This window comes from Colias philodice, chromosome 20 (assembly GCF_061535455.1).
Source record: "Colias philodice isolate Cphi_HAF_F1 chromosome 20, ilColPhil1 Martin Lab GWU primary, whole genome shotgun sequence".
NCBI classification, from domain to species: domain Eukaryota; kingdom Metazoa; phylum Arthropoda; class Insecta; order Lepidoptera; family Pieridae; genus Colias; species Colias philodice.
This window is the reverse complement of record NC_143105.1, coordinates 421,015-436,546: the sequence shown is the minus strand read 5'-3', so window position 1 is coordinate 436,546 and position 15,532 is coordinate 421,015. Positions and strand designations below refer to the sequence as shown.

The 15,532-nt window shown below is 32.0% G+C and overlaps 1 protein-coding gene across 4 annotated transcripts in view; it reads right to left on the bottom strand.

Moving 5' to 3' along the window:
- Positions 1–15,532, bottom strand: part of Dys (Dystrophin) — a 433,719-nt gene that overhangs the window by 70,399 nt on the left and 347,788 nt on the right. For all 4 annotated transcript variants that reach the window (XM_089707820.1, XM_089707817.1, XM_089707818.1 and 1 more), the window contains 2 exons: positions 8,938–9,110; positions 334–478 (listed from right to left, as the gene is read on the bottom strand). In XM_089707820.1, coding sequence (XP_089563946.1) covers positions 334–478; positions 8,938–9,110 — 318 coding nt within the window. The remainder of the gene's footprint in view (positions 1–333; positions 479–8,937; positions 9,111–15,532) is intronic.

Below are 15,532 nucleotides of genomic sequence, written 5' to 3'. Positions count from 1 at the left end.
CCTTTAACTCCTTAAAACAACACTCCAAAACACCAAAAATCACTAAACGCGACGTCCCAGATATCACGGACTTCAATCATAATTCGCTTTGTTTTTCAAAATGGCGTATGTCGATAAAACAGTTGAGTATTTGCTGTGTGTCAATACAAAAATTAATGATGAAAAAGTTCTTCTAACGTACGTTAAATGGCGTTAAAACAAATAAACGTGTTTAGGGCGCGTAATTTGAATTTGTTACACTAGCCCCACTGTCACACTTGCCTCGGTTGACGATACATGTAAAACTTTACAACCATTCGAGATTTATTTTTAAACATTCTTAATTTATAATACCTGTTGTTTAATCAACGCAGTGAGGTCTCCCCTGGGCGGCGCGAGGCCGTTCAGCTCGGTCTCCTTCCGGATCACCCACTCAGTGAGTTCCCTGAGTGACAGCAGCAACGCCGACCAGTGTTCTGCGTTGCTTTCGAGACGGTTTCTGGAAATAATGAGTGAGTGAGTTAGATCATTTACGTGAGTAAGCCAATCAATCAAACAACGTCCTACGGCTACGATTACCTAATAATACGAAAATTTGAAATGTGTAAGTATTTTTAGGGTTCCATACCTCAGAAGGAAAAATAAGGAAACCAGTTTCACCTTTTTGTCCTGTCTATAAATGTCCTGTCTATTAATTTTTAATAACTCAATCGAGCGTTTATTTATTAAGCTAGACTACATAAAGGATTTATTTTATAATTCATTTAATAATTGGCAAGTAATACAATTTTCGAATAAAATATCGTATTATTTTTACTGACTTATCTTTTATACTATTCTACATTTAAAATGAAAACATGACTTTCAATCCTCGTATCCAAGATTAAGTAATTACACTTAGAGAAGTGCTTAAATACGATTCAAGTAATTAATAAGTGAATACTGTATAAAGCTACGGAACAATAATTCTCGAAGTTGGCTGCGTAAAGCCAAGATGACTACAATTGTTGAAATTTGGCCAGAGCTCAGCTACTTTGTATGGTAAGCCGGTGACTTTAGATAAAATTAGTGATGTCTGGCTGGTTTTATCGATAGAAATATTGAAATTATTATAATAATTTTAGCTACAAATAATGTGCTTACAAAATGTCTTTATAGTTAAGTAGGTACATAGAAATGTAAAATGTTTACTATTATGTTTGATCATTGTAACAACTTATCTACATACGGGGGAAAATATGATATCTATTTAAATACCTATGTGTAGTGTAAAGTATGCGATGAGATGAAAGACGCATTTGAGTATGGGAAGAAATAACAACTTCAATAATTTGTCTAGTAAGTTTCGAATTTCATCATTTATTAAATAGAAGTCGGAAGTAACTTATTTAAATAAATAAAACTTAATTTGAAATCAAACATAAACGCTTTACTTACACCTACTGAAAAATCTTTCATAGAATTGTTAAATTAAACATTTAAATAAATCTATCGACAAGCACCGCACATCACTACGTATAAATCTCAGCATTTGCTAAGAATTTTATTCGTACACTTTAAACTTTGTGAAAGTAAAGTGGAATGTATCTTATTATAATGGATTACACTTCTTAATTGCGCAGCTAAAGTTTTGTTCAAGTTATAACTTAATCTATCGAACATACTGCTTAGGCTGTGTCTTGGGAATATTTCCTTTAGAGGCGTATACCTAATATAAAGTAGGTAACTTAGTGTTTAATGATATTATTATGAGAAAGCTTGATCGACTATGAGAATACAATTTTAAAATTGTATTTTATTCACAAAAAAATGTTGTGTGGTTTTATGAAACCACGGTAAAAGTGAAACTGACGGTTCCGAACACTGCTTTGTGTACGCGATACACGCGACATGCGCTACACAGACCAAAAAGTTTGAGACGATGTAATAAAAGATTCAATTTAAAAATTTAACATATTTATGTATGTCAGTGCTCTTGAAAAACTAAATGATCCGAGGGTAGACACAATAATAATAACGTCATAACTCATAAATAAAGGGCTGTCCCAAGCACATAATATTAAACAATAACACACAAGCATGTGTAAAGGATCTAGCAAAAAAAATGCCCCTAAGTTATTTCGCCCCGCGTAGCAGGAATCCATCAAAGGCCCGGCTACAAGAACTAGGGATGTGACTCAGAGTTTTAATTAATTTTGTATGAAATACATATTTTGAAAATTTGTAATAGTTATCAGTTGTTAACATGAAATAAGTGTGTTATTAATAATATTAGAGTTTACATTGATTGATATATATAGAGCTGATTAATTTTATTTTTTATACACCAGCTGCTTTTAACAACTATAAACACTTAAGGTGATGAATTAATTTTTCTAACATTTACGGCCCTTTTTAAACCTTCGTAATTTTTATATTATTAAAGTTGTCGTGATGAAAATTCTTGACAAGAAAGTTCAATAGTAACACAATACGTCTACCGTTTTAGAAACATGATTCCATGATATTTTCTCGATAGAAAAAAAATACAAAGTTCTCATTGTTATTTTTTTATAATCTCTGGCATCTTCAAAATAACAAACGTAAAGTTACGACTTTTTGGATATTAACTATAAAATATACAACCTATACGTCTATCGATTTAGAATTTTGAAATATGCGATGGTTTTGAAATAAACAAGAAATACTTGAAATTAGCGCGCGACCAGCCAATATAGCGAGAGCCGCCCTGTACCTTCCTACCCCGATCGCTGCACGAGTCATTCCCGCTACGGCCGTCACACGGGGAACTTGTGTCGCTCGCGCAATCGTAAAAAAGGGTGACAACACGATAAGACAAAATGAGACAAATGGGGACAATAAAGAAAATAAGAAGAAGAAACATAAAGCTTGGAGGAAAAAGAATGCTTACAATTGGAACAAATTAATGAAGTAAGTTTGTTTTATTTTAAATTTGATGATAATTGTATTATAGACGATGTTTGATATGTACCCCTGTTTTAAGTACATAACGAATGTGTAAGATATTTTCATTTATAGCATAGATAATCTTTTCAGAAATCCGGAATCCAGAAGGAAAATAAACCCACTGATTGTTCACAATGTGAACCCACTCCTTCGTAAGTACCTTTATTCAGTCAAAAATGTATGTTATCAACGTTCTACTGGTTTTATCGCATGATTCCATTTTTAGCAAAAAGCAACAAAGTGCAAAGAAATAAAAAATCATGGTGAACTTAGTGGAAGTATGGCGGACATAATATGGAACAGGAGCTCATTGGAGTAGTATTATATTTAAAAAAAATACGAAATAATTTCAAGAATTTCATTTCTTAGAAGGTGGTAGATAAGTATGTTGTATAAAGAATTTGATGTTGATATTTATTTCATTTATACTTACTACACCTGTGCGGGAAATTGCTTAGTAATAAAACAGGTTTATATTCATATTTACATAGTAATGTGAGTTTTCATTTCGAAAAATTTTGTGTAAGTATATTAAATTGAGTTCCTGGGTGATCTGGAAACACATTTGGGCCCGGAAGATGGCGCTGCAGTCACTCCTCCTAATGACATGAACCGATTTGGATGAATATTTGTGTGCACATTTCATTTTTGTGGGATGATTGGTTGATTCGCTTTCACATTAGCTAATATTATGTATTTTTGTTGTTAGAAAGTAAACTTAATTTAATGTTTATAATACATTATTATTGGTATAAATAAGCCAGTGTTCGTCTCACATTGCTGTACCTGCCTACCTACCCTACCAGGGCCTAACTTTGTTCTGGCTATTTTATTTTGATTATTTGTAATGAATAATTACAATTATAATAGAGTGCAAAAAATAAATACATGCGTCAATATATTTTGTGTTTTTTTTTAAACAATTTTTTTATTTAAAAAAATATCATTCCGACCGCGGCTTTGCCCGCGTGGAATTAGGTTATATCGTGAATCCTGTTTTATCCCACAGAAGTGTTCAGTTCGGATAAAAAGTATCCTATGTGTAAATCCAGGCAATTAGCTATATTTTATCAAAATTGGTAATGTAGTCTTGACGTGATTAAGTAACAACTAACAAAAAAATATACAAATTAACATCCAAAGTTTCGCATCAGTTTTACTGTATTAGTGATATCTTCCACTCTTGACTTTGACTGAGAAGAATTAGGGTTTATAACTTCTTTCAGAAATAGTACCTTTCATTTCTGGGCATGATGTAATATCTACGTCAGCATCAAATTCTATCTAAATCAATTCAGTAGTCCGCGTTATTGAGTACCATTTCATTTTTTCAGAGTAACAATATTTTTTGTTATTTTAAAGTTTATTTATAACCTGTATTATTTTGTAATAAAGTAAACATTACGAAATAATAATAATTATTAATAATGTCTAAGTAGTTGTTGGAAAGAAGATTATTTGTTTATAAGCAAGAAAATAAAACCAATAAATCAACAATTGAATAAATGTATAACAATATTATAACTGTATGACGACTCCATACATGTTTGTCCCGAGTCGGCCAGCGGCAGCGCGGCGAGTTTGCAAGAATGACTTCGCGCACACCGGCGTTCGCGATAGCGAGCTATTAGACTCCGCCCGCCAAGCAGTGGATTTTTTTTTGTGTATCGTCTTAATGGCACGATTTATTTTCATAAATGCAACTTTCATTTCCATTTTCCAGACTATAACATACGTGTATTAAAAATAATTCTTTAGCATGGATGCATATCGTATCAAATTTGAGCTTGATACACATTTATTTGCGATTCTATAGCCTAAACTTTGTCTTACGATATTTTTAATTAATTACATATTATTACACTAGCTGTGCCCGCGACTTCGTCCGCGTGGAATAGTGACTGCATAGTAGTTACTACTTAACACACAATTATTGAGTAAACACGTCTTGAAACACGTACTATCATATACAACTAAATTATAAGTACTTACACATTATTATAAAGTTAAGAAATAAAATAAATAATAAAACAAAAGAACTGTTAGTAAAATTTATTACTAAACTGAGCTATAAAACTTAGGTACAGAAGAGTTCAAAATTTCCAGGATGTGGTTATTCTCCCGCTCCCATATTCCTTCTACTTTCACAGACTTTCAACTTTTCCCTTTCACCCCTAGTAAATGGCAGAACCGATTTTGATCTAAATTCTAAACCATGTCTAATCATACCTATATATTATGTACATGTCATATCCTTTCGTTTGGTACTCCATTTGGATTATTTATCCCCACTATCACCCCTAAGGTGCCCTATATGTAATAAACAGATTAACCAATTTTGATAAAACATGACTAATTGTAATTCAGACGTCAATTGATATGCCGCTTGATTATATTATTTGACCACATTCGATTATTCATTCCCACTTTTACCGCTATAAATCAATAAATGGATGAACCGATTTTGATTAAATATGCCTCATCATACTTCTCACGTCAGGTCATGCCCTTTCATTTGATATGCCACTTGTGTATATTATTTGACAACTTTTATTCCCACTTTTATACATATATCCAATAAATGGATGAACCAATTTTGATAAAATATGTCTTATTGTACTTTACACGTCATGTCTTTCATTAGATACGTCACTTGAGTATATTTGATAAAATTCATTTATTTATTCCCACTTTTACCCCTATATCAAATAAATGGATGAACCGATTTTGATAAAATTTGACTAATTGTTTCTGACATGTCGTCTATTTTCATTTGATATATCACTTGGGTATAACCTACAACCTACATTAACAACTAACATTCGTTTTTTTCATTCCCACTTACCCCTATATAATATAATAAACAACTAATGTAACAAAAAAACGCATCTAATTCGTATTACCCGTTAGCGAGCTACGGTGGCACAGACAGACACGCAATACACACATAGCGGACATAACACCCCTCTTTTTGCGTCGGGGGTTAAAAATATAATACCTACGACATAATTTCAAAGACCTTTTATATAGAAAATTTACCTAGAAGTAACCATAATGCTATTTGTGCAGGTTTTAGACTTATGAGCAAAAATCTAAATAAAGGTCCTTTGACCCCCCCTACTACCCCCTCATCATAACCACCCCCCCCCCCCCACGCTTGGGAACTTTCGAAATGATCATCTGTACATGTCAAGGAATAACTTTAGCGTATAATTTACTTAATAAAGTAATTCATGTATAGAATGCCTTAGCAAATGTTCGCTGTGATTACTTAAATGGTCATAACTTTTTTATTTATGAACCGATTGACATGAAATAAACATTAAATGTTAAATGAAGCTTACCACAATATATTAGTGAAAACCGCATTTAAATCGGATAAGCCATTTCTGAGATTAGCGTGTTCAAACATACAGACAAACAGACAAACCGACAAACAGACAAACAGACAAAAATTTTTTTAACAACAGTTTTGGGTTTGGGATCGATTTAGTAATAACCCCTGCTAATTTTTTTTTACATATTTTCATTGTACAGACACCACTTTTCTAGAATTTTATTATATGTATTGATGATTGATGATGATTAATATCGTTGGCAGCCCTACCCTGACCCCACCTGGAGCCGACCGCGGCAAGTCAAACAGTCCCCGACAAACGTTGTACTTTGGACAACTACCGAATTACATCATGCCGGTAATAAATTTGCAAAGTAAACACTTTGTAACGGGTTTAAAACATGATTAATTTTGCTACAATTTTAAATAATATTATCTTTTACTTTTCTACAGTTTTTATATTCAAATAGGTATTAGAGTAACGTGTTCTTCTACTAAATATATTATTCGATCATTTTAAACATATAGACCGATTAAACTATAAAAATGTTTAAACAGATATAACAGTTTATAAACTGAAAACCATGACAAGCTGAGGCGAGAAACTATGTAGTATGTTATATATCTAATATTTAGATTATATGTATATAAAATAATATCAAAGCTTTAAATCCCCATTTCAATATCGTATCCAGATATAAATATGTTCCCTTTCATAATATAAACGGAACTGTTAAAATTTATGGCTATTTTTATTTCCCTATCAAATCACTAAGTAAGCTATAAGAGGTATGCATATTGCATACACTTCTTACTTTGAAATGTCATCTAAAATATATTAGTGTTGGTTTTGAGAAGGTTTTAACACCAATGTAAAAAGGGTGGTAATTAAACGATAAAATAAATAAACATAGGTAATAATATTATGTGCTTTGCGTGTATGTGTGGCTAAAAATAAATATTGGTCCATTCAGATTATCAAATAAATCCAATGAGTTATTGTTTAAATATCACGCAAAGCCACGGGATAAAGCTAGTAAAAATAGCATAAATCGCTGAAAGCTCGACGACGTGTCGTATAATTTTATATGCAATATAAAAGCAGTCAAAATGTTAAGGCTGATAATAAATACATATTATATACGAGTGCAATGTATCTGTTAGGTTGTTATATCTTTATTTGTTTTTAATATACATTGGAAAACAATGTATAAAAAAGATTCAATTGAAAAGTAGTTTTAATTCGCACGCTATGCTGTTATAAAAATGTAGACTATTGTGATTATGTGCTGTAATAATACATACAATTGCATTGTGCATACCAAATCGGTTCAGCTTTTTCGTTTCTCCAGAATAATGTGACAGATTTATGAACATTGTATTTTATATTAAAAGAAAACATGTAAAAGTACATTTCTCAGTTGTCTTCTTTACCTTTCTACTAAGTTTTGATGATTTTGTTTTTAAACAATGTGTACCTAAACAATTTTTTTATTTCGAAAAACCCGTTTAATCTCGCCAGCGCCGAAAATCATTAATTACAAAATATTTGATTTTGCGCGAGCTTTTAATCAAGTTCACTGTTGTGTAAGAATTTTTAATCAAGCGTTAAAAATGACGTCATTTATAACGCACCGGCAGCCGGCGCCACGGGGCGAGCTATATCACAGACAAAGACTTGTTAATCACTTCAAATTAACGATAAAGTTTATAAAAGATGCAAAAACTCTTATCGGTTTCAGATTGAATTTTAGGTATTAAAAAGACTGTTACTTGCGAATCTGAGCAAAACTTTCAGATGCCTACAATGTGTAAGACACGCAATTGCAAGTAAATCCTCCGAAATAATTAGAGATAAAAATTTCAATTTAAAAATTATTCACAACATTTAAATGTATGTTCGTTCGTGCTTAACATATGAGTTCAATAAAAATGTATTTTACATTATTACATAGTTATATCACCAAATTCAATTTTACTTTTTTTAATTACTATATCTTAGATTATTATATTAAAAAAAAAGCTTAATTAAGAAGTTTAAAGTAACAGGAGACCTAACGTAGGTCTAAAGTCTAGAATTCCCGTTCACGTGAAGCTTACTAGGTTAGTCCTAATTGACAGCACTTCATCGAAGCCGGATTTAATTGTGGTAATTGTATAGCCGCAGACACCGGCAGCCATTTTATATTCCTTTTGCAAAACCGATACGCTATAGATAATGTTTGTAGATGTTAATGTGTATTTATTATTTAACACTATGTAGTTGACGAGATTTTCTAATATTCCAATTGTCCATTTTTCAAGGGAAAATTGTAATTTCATGTGCATCAGCCCGTGATAGTCTTATTCAAATTAGTTAAGGTGTAGTAAATATTATCTTGAACATTATATGGAAAAACCTTAGGGATTGATAGAATAGAAATAATTAATAGTTTTTGTTGAAATTTCAGATAAAAAATGCAATTTAATTTAGATGTTATATAAGATAAGCACTTACCTATAAAAACTTAAATAAATACCCAATTTTTTGCCCTACCCTGACTAAAAAATATTATGTTTTTCATTGTCTTGAACGGTAGAGTAAGAACACCCTATCTCTATTATCGACTTGCTATAAACACCCAAACAAGATACTACAAATCTACAACTCTCACCTTATAGCCATGCTCTTAGCCTTCAGATGATGCCATCTCTGGTTCATCTCATCCAGCCGCCGCTGCAGCATGACAGCATCTTCCTGTGACGACAGCGAGCCGAGCAGCCGCCGCCCTGTACCCGTGAGCGAGGCGTACACATCCCGATGCGTTTCTATCTCTGATTGCAGGTCCTGGAAGTAAGTTTTTAAGGTCATTTATTGTATACAATATAGGAAATATAAGGTACTATGTGTTAAATGTAATAATAGGGCCTTCATGTGTCGAATATCGTGTGGAAAGGACGATTTGCTTATAAACCTTTTTCGGATATTACATATACGGTTTATTTTATTTGGTCGGACTCTTGCATAAAATTTAAATAAAAATGTTATTGCTTCGACTGAAAATTTGTTAAATTTACACATATAACGTCAATATATTTAGCTAGCTCGATCCTCTTCATCTTTGAAACGTTTAGTTAGTAAAATAATTAGGTCGGTAATTTTTTTTTACCCTACAGTAATAGGATGATGAATATTTTAAAGGAACAGAATATTAATAAAAATATTTTTTAGCAGTTTATAAACGCGATTTATTATCATCAAAACCAGACGTTCAAGAAAATCTTGTTTAATCTTTCATCTTTACATTTTCATACTTCTAGGGATAAAAATCCACGTTTCTTGTTCAACATCATTCAAACTTCAAATATATTCGAGACATTATTTTTGAATATGTTTATAACGAGAACGTAATATACAAGAGCAAATACATTGTAATGGTTTCACTTCCTTTGACATATTTAGTACTTATTACTTTAATATAATAATGGTTTTAATGTCTCTATTTACTTTAGCATTTCACTGTAGATGTGGCCACAAATTGCAATTTAGCCATATTCTTAACCGACTTTAAAAACGGAAGAGGGAGAATACATCAGATTTTTTTGGGTCTGTAAAACCAGAACTTTCGACTGGGTGAAAATATATTGATGATTCTTTTGTCATTTGAAAGCTGGTCCCGTTGATCCTTCCAATTTTCTATTGCAGTTTGCGTTTTAGAAATATTTAAATTCTGCATCTACGCATGTAATCCATAAGAATAATACGGTGTGTCTATGATATTTACAAAAAATATTAAAAAATCTATTTGCGAGGTCTGAACATTATTAAGTTATTTCAAAGTGCTTTTGAGTATTAAACGTGAAGTAAAGTGCGGTAAGCTACGGACTCAGGTAGTTAAGTATAAGATAGCATTCAGTTTTGACACACCTGCGACCGACCATAGATTAAGGCATAAATAATAATAAATATGATAAATGTGTTTGAATTGCAAATTTTTTGTAATGATGTTAATGTTTATGTTGTGGATGAAGGTTATAATGTCACTATTACTATGTGGGTTTTGTACATTAAATTGTATGTGCAATGGGTTTAATCCAAAATGTTAGCCAATGCAGAATATTTGAATCTATTATTCTATTACAAATCTTATATTATCTTCTCTTTGCGATCCAATTTTTTAGTTTTTTTGTATAAGAAATGTTCGGGACATACGCAGCAAGTTGATTCAATTAATTATATCGAAATTTATTAATGCACAGCAATTTTCAATACTAGTATAAATTGAAGAAATAGTAGCAAATTCGAATGAATTTCGAGCACGCTATTAAACCACAATCCTATAAAACCACAAGTGATCACAATATAATAAAAAGCGACAACAACATTGTCGCATCTGCAACATAGTCTTTGTATTGCTATAAAAATATACAGGTGGGTAATAAATCTTAAGGGCACTCCGACAAGATGAATGGTGTGTCGGTTCTGCGTTGATATACTATGGCTTATTACGCACTGATTTACGGGAACAATTACTTTTATAGAAGCCCAAGGCGATAATACTTCATAACTTGTTTAATAAGTGCGCTTATTTGTAATGACACTTAAGAATATTGCTGAGAATGATATATTGTGCAGTTGTTACTCTGTTTTATGGTCCTTCGTCTTTATCATCATTAGCTATTGCATGGGTGAAAATTATTGCTAACTAGCTTTCCACCTGCGATCAAAAGATAACATAGCTCGTTCCCGTTCCGGACTTTCGGAATAAAACGTAATTTCGATCCAAATCGGTGCAATGGTTTAGGCGAGACGAAGAGAAATACTTATACACAAAAAATATTTTTTTGTATGTATAAAAGATATAGATAGACAGACTATAGAATATATAAGAAGTCTAGCATAAAGATAATAACTAAACAGAAATATCTATGCAATAGGCAATGCCTTTATCAGACTGCCATTATTAATTAATTATTATAAAGATCAAGAGAAAGCTACCGACTGAGCAAAACCAAGATACGAATTATGAGTAGGGTTTTATGATTTAGGTCATGTTCATTATATTGGCCAAGTAGGTTATATGTGATATACTTGATGTATGTCTGTGTGATATACCGTCACTTATAATTAATAGGTATAGAAAAAATTTAGACTATGATGTATTTGGCTACTATTTATCCGGGTACATCAACAACATAATCTAAAAATAAAAAATAAAATAAACTCTATACTTATATAATAAAGCTGAAGAGTTTGTTTGTTTGAACGCGCTAATCTCAGGAACTACTCAGCCGATTTGAAAAATTATTTCGGTGTTAGATAGCCCATTTATCAAGGAAGGCTATAAGGCTATATATCATCACGCTAAGACCAACAGGAGCGAAGCCACGCTATTCGTCGTTGTCGTGCTATTTACGTTTTTCATACTGATCCTAACAAACAAGAGAGCAGAAGTAAATGTTATTATATATCAAGTTTATTTGTATAAATGAAAATAAATGACTTAGCTGTTATATACTTGAAGTTATCCTTTACTAAGCCTAGCCGTAAAGCAAATAACTTTGCTCCTTAACTTGATCCCACGGAATAACCCAACACATTTATGTTTGGGATTCTTTCACTACAACTTTTACGCATTTCTCATAGTATAAAACTTTTTATCGCTGCAATAAGACACACGTAAGTGTTTTATTATTTTTGGATCGTGTATACGTAAATTCTAAACAATTTAGAAACTGGGAAGAGAAAACTAAGATACGGCAAGGACGAGAATAGAGCCCTTTTAAAACCTTGTTTCAGAAAAGCGACGACTGATCGAGATTTCTCGTGAAATATGTTTGGTACCTAAACTGTAACAAATGCTAATGGAGTTTTCAAGAGATTCTTTAGTTAGCCTTTTGATTACCTATTGTAAGACAATACTAGTCTCACATTTCGAATGGTGATTCACATTTGGAGATTGCAATGGCACAAAACTGGCTTTTATACCAGACTAGCTGTGCTCCGCGGTGTGAGTCTTAGCGTGATGATATACAGGGTGTAATCGTTAAGTGTGCACAGGCGATTTTCCGTAAGTATTACAGATAACAAAAAACTTTAAACTGATATCGAAAGTACTTAACCTAATGAGTAAAATGGCCGTAATAAATTTTTAAAAATATATCGAGAAATATCAAAAAAATTATCTTTAAACCCTCCCATACATTAAGTATGAAATATGAATATCCCATATACATTTAATATGAAAGATTTTAGCTTTCTTTTTCTTTTTTTGGTTTTCTGCTTTAATTACTTCGCAAATTTGAAGTGACATTTTCCACGTTTTTCCGGACATTTTCAAGCATTTTCTGGATATTTTCAGGGAATTTTCCGGACATTTTCCGGACATTTCCCAGGCATTTTCCAGGGATTTTCCAGGCATTTCCACGCATTTTCCGGACATTTTCACGCATTTTCCGGGTATTTTCCAGATATTTTACAGGCATTTTCCGGAAATTTCCCTGACATAGCCTGTAAATGTAAAATTCGTGAAAATGTCCGGAAAGAGCGTGGAAAATGCCACTTCAAATTTGCGAAGTAATTAAAGCAGAAAACCAAAAAAGAAAAAGAAAGCTATAATCTTTCATATTAAATGTATATGGGATATTCATATTTCATACTTAATGTATGGGAGGGTTTAAAGATAATTTTTTTGATATTTCTCGATTTATTTTTAAAAATTTATTACGGTCATTTTACTCATTAGGTTAAGTACTTTCGATATCAGTTTAAAGTTTTTTGTTATCTGTAATACTTACGGAAAAATCGCCTGTGCACACTTAACGATTACACCCTGTATATAGCCTTTAGCCTTCCTCGATGAATGGGCTATCTAACACCGAAAGAATTTATCTAATCGGACCAGTAGTTCCTGAGATTAGCGCGTTCAAACAAACAAAAAAAACTTTTCAGCTTTATAATACTAGTATAGATAACTAATAATTATATTTCCTAGTAAAATGACAACAAATATTATCTTCTTACAAGCTCTACCAACTCAATATTAAAGTTTCACTACCAACAAAGCAATATTAATTGTACAAGTATCAGGTCGAATGGAATTATTCATTCATTCACAATTCATCTGATGGAAAACAGAGCAATCGGCCGCGAAAACTTTAAACAATGGGCACTAATTAAAAATACAATTGTAAGGCCCATTTGTTTGTGGAGGGTAGTTTTAACTTTTGCGTTTTTTCTTTAGAAGTATTACCGTTGCGACGTAGTATGATTTGCTATTGCGATGTATTTAGCTGTGCAAGAAAATAAATTATTACGTCAAAATAGTTTTTGATATTAAGGTAGATAAGTAAATCATAATTATTTATTTCTGTTTTTATTCTGGCTAACCCCGGCTTCACCCAATATTATAAAAAAAGAATTAACGAAATCGGTTCAGCCGTTCTCGAATTTTGCACTTACCAACCCATTTAGCGATTCATTTTTATTATACAGATTTTCATTGGCATTATTCACAATTTATTTACAAAACCTTCACCAAATAGTGTGTAATACCCTTAACAATTAAGATGGTTTAATTAAAAACTTGTAACCGCTCCAACAGTAATCTCTTAGGCCTTTAAAGTTTGTGTGAAATGGTATCGCGAAGCTTCTTCAAATTTATTACCTCTACATTTTAAGCTGGCTTAGAAAATAGACCTATTTTAACAGAACCTAGGCTTAAAACTGTCCACCAGTGGGATTTTATTACAGAAACGATATCGTAGGTAGCAAAAAAAAAATAACATAATAGCTATACAGGGTTACTTGTAAAACACCAGCAACCTCGCAGGACAAGATAGCTAACATCATAAGTAACAACATTTGTTCTACGACTTTTGATAATTTGTTACATTTTATTTTCATACAAAAATAAATATTCATTTAATTTTCAATTTGAATATTATAAACTCTGCGCGCATCCCAAAAATTACGTAAACAAGAAGCGATAATGAATAGAATATAGACTTACAAATGTTAAGAAAGTACAATAAAAGCTTTAAAAATCATTTAAAAACCATTTATTGCGTTATGCCAATAGTCATAGTACAAAATATGTTGTTACTTATGATGTTAGCAATCTTGTCCTGCGAGGTTGCTGGTGTTTTACAAGACGTAACCCTGTATATGTTTGCAAATTGGAATTGCTTTCTTCCACAATCAATCGAACGGATCGGAACGGAAAAGCGTCAACTATACGGAGTTTATTTTTCAATATGACATCAAACCCAAAACCAGCAAGCTATCCAAAGCTATAAACGAAAAGTTTAACTCCTCTTTTATTACTCTATACGCGTATATACCGTTTTATGATCGTCATAAGATGCAACGGATTTAAAACTCATAAATACGTCAAACTTTTCAATAAATACCTACTGCAAATAATACGAAATAAAAAACTAAACCGTTTAAATAACTCGTCACCTATGCACAAACCGAAGGAAATATAAAATAATTATATACTTAATCGTGAAAGAAGTTGTAAGATACGCTTTTTCTCTATTTTTTCCTGATATCTGATGATCTCCAATCAAACATTCCCTACCTACTAAAGATGACTATTATTATTTTTTTATGATTAGTAAAGTATAATATTTTTACAATCAATATCAGTTTAAACATTGTCAAGAATTAATTCTCTTCCAACAAATTCCCGAAATTTTTATTCGATTCCACGATCAAGTTAAGATATGCATCACGTTTAAATCAACTAAAAATTCACAACCCAAATTGAAACAATGTAATAAAATTAAAACAACGGCAGCTAAAATTACCACAGCAGTATTCCTCAACTCAAACAAAGACGGGGGGGTATGAATTATGCAAATCAGAATCCTATGACGGTAGCACAAGGAGTTGAAAATTAATCGTACATTTGTCAAACGTGAGCCGTGCAGCGAATACCAAATGAACCGGTTTCGGCCGGATTAAACTGGATCCAACTGAATTACGCCGGTTTCGGTCGGACAAGATGGCCGCCGTGTCATTTCTTTGATAAGGCACGTGAGTGAGGTAAAAATGCTAATCGAGTTCGGTGGCTGCTTGATTATTTCATTGGGATAACTCGGTTAGATATGCAATTAGTTTGATGATACTCACCACCGTGTAAAAGAGGCAATTTTTATACAATTATGTAGGTATATTAATAAGGTTACATTAATTAATAGTTATGCTATTTACATTACCGTAATTTGCGCTCTTTCATCTTTAATTTTTTTACATAAAATTAA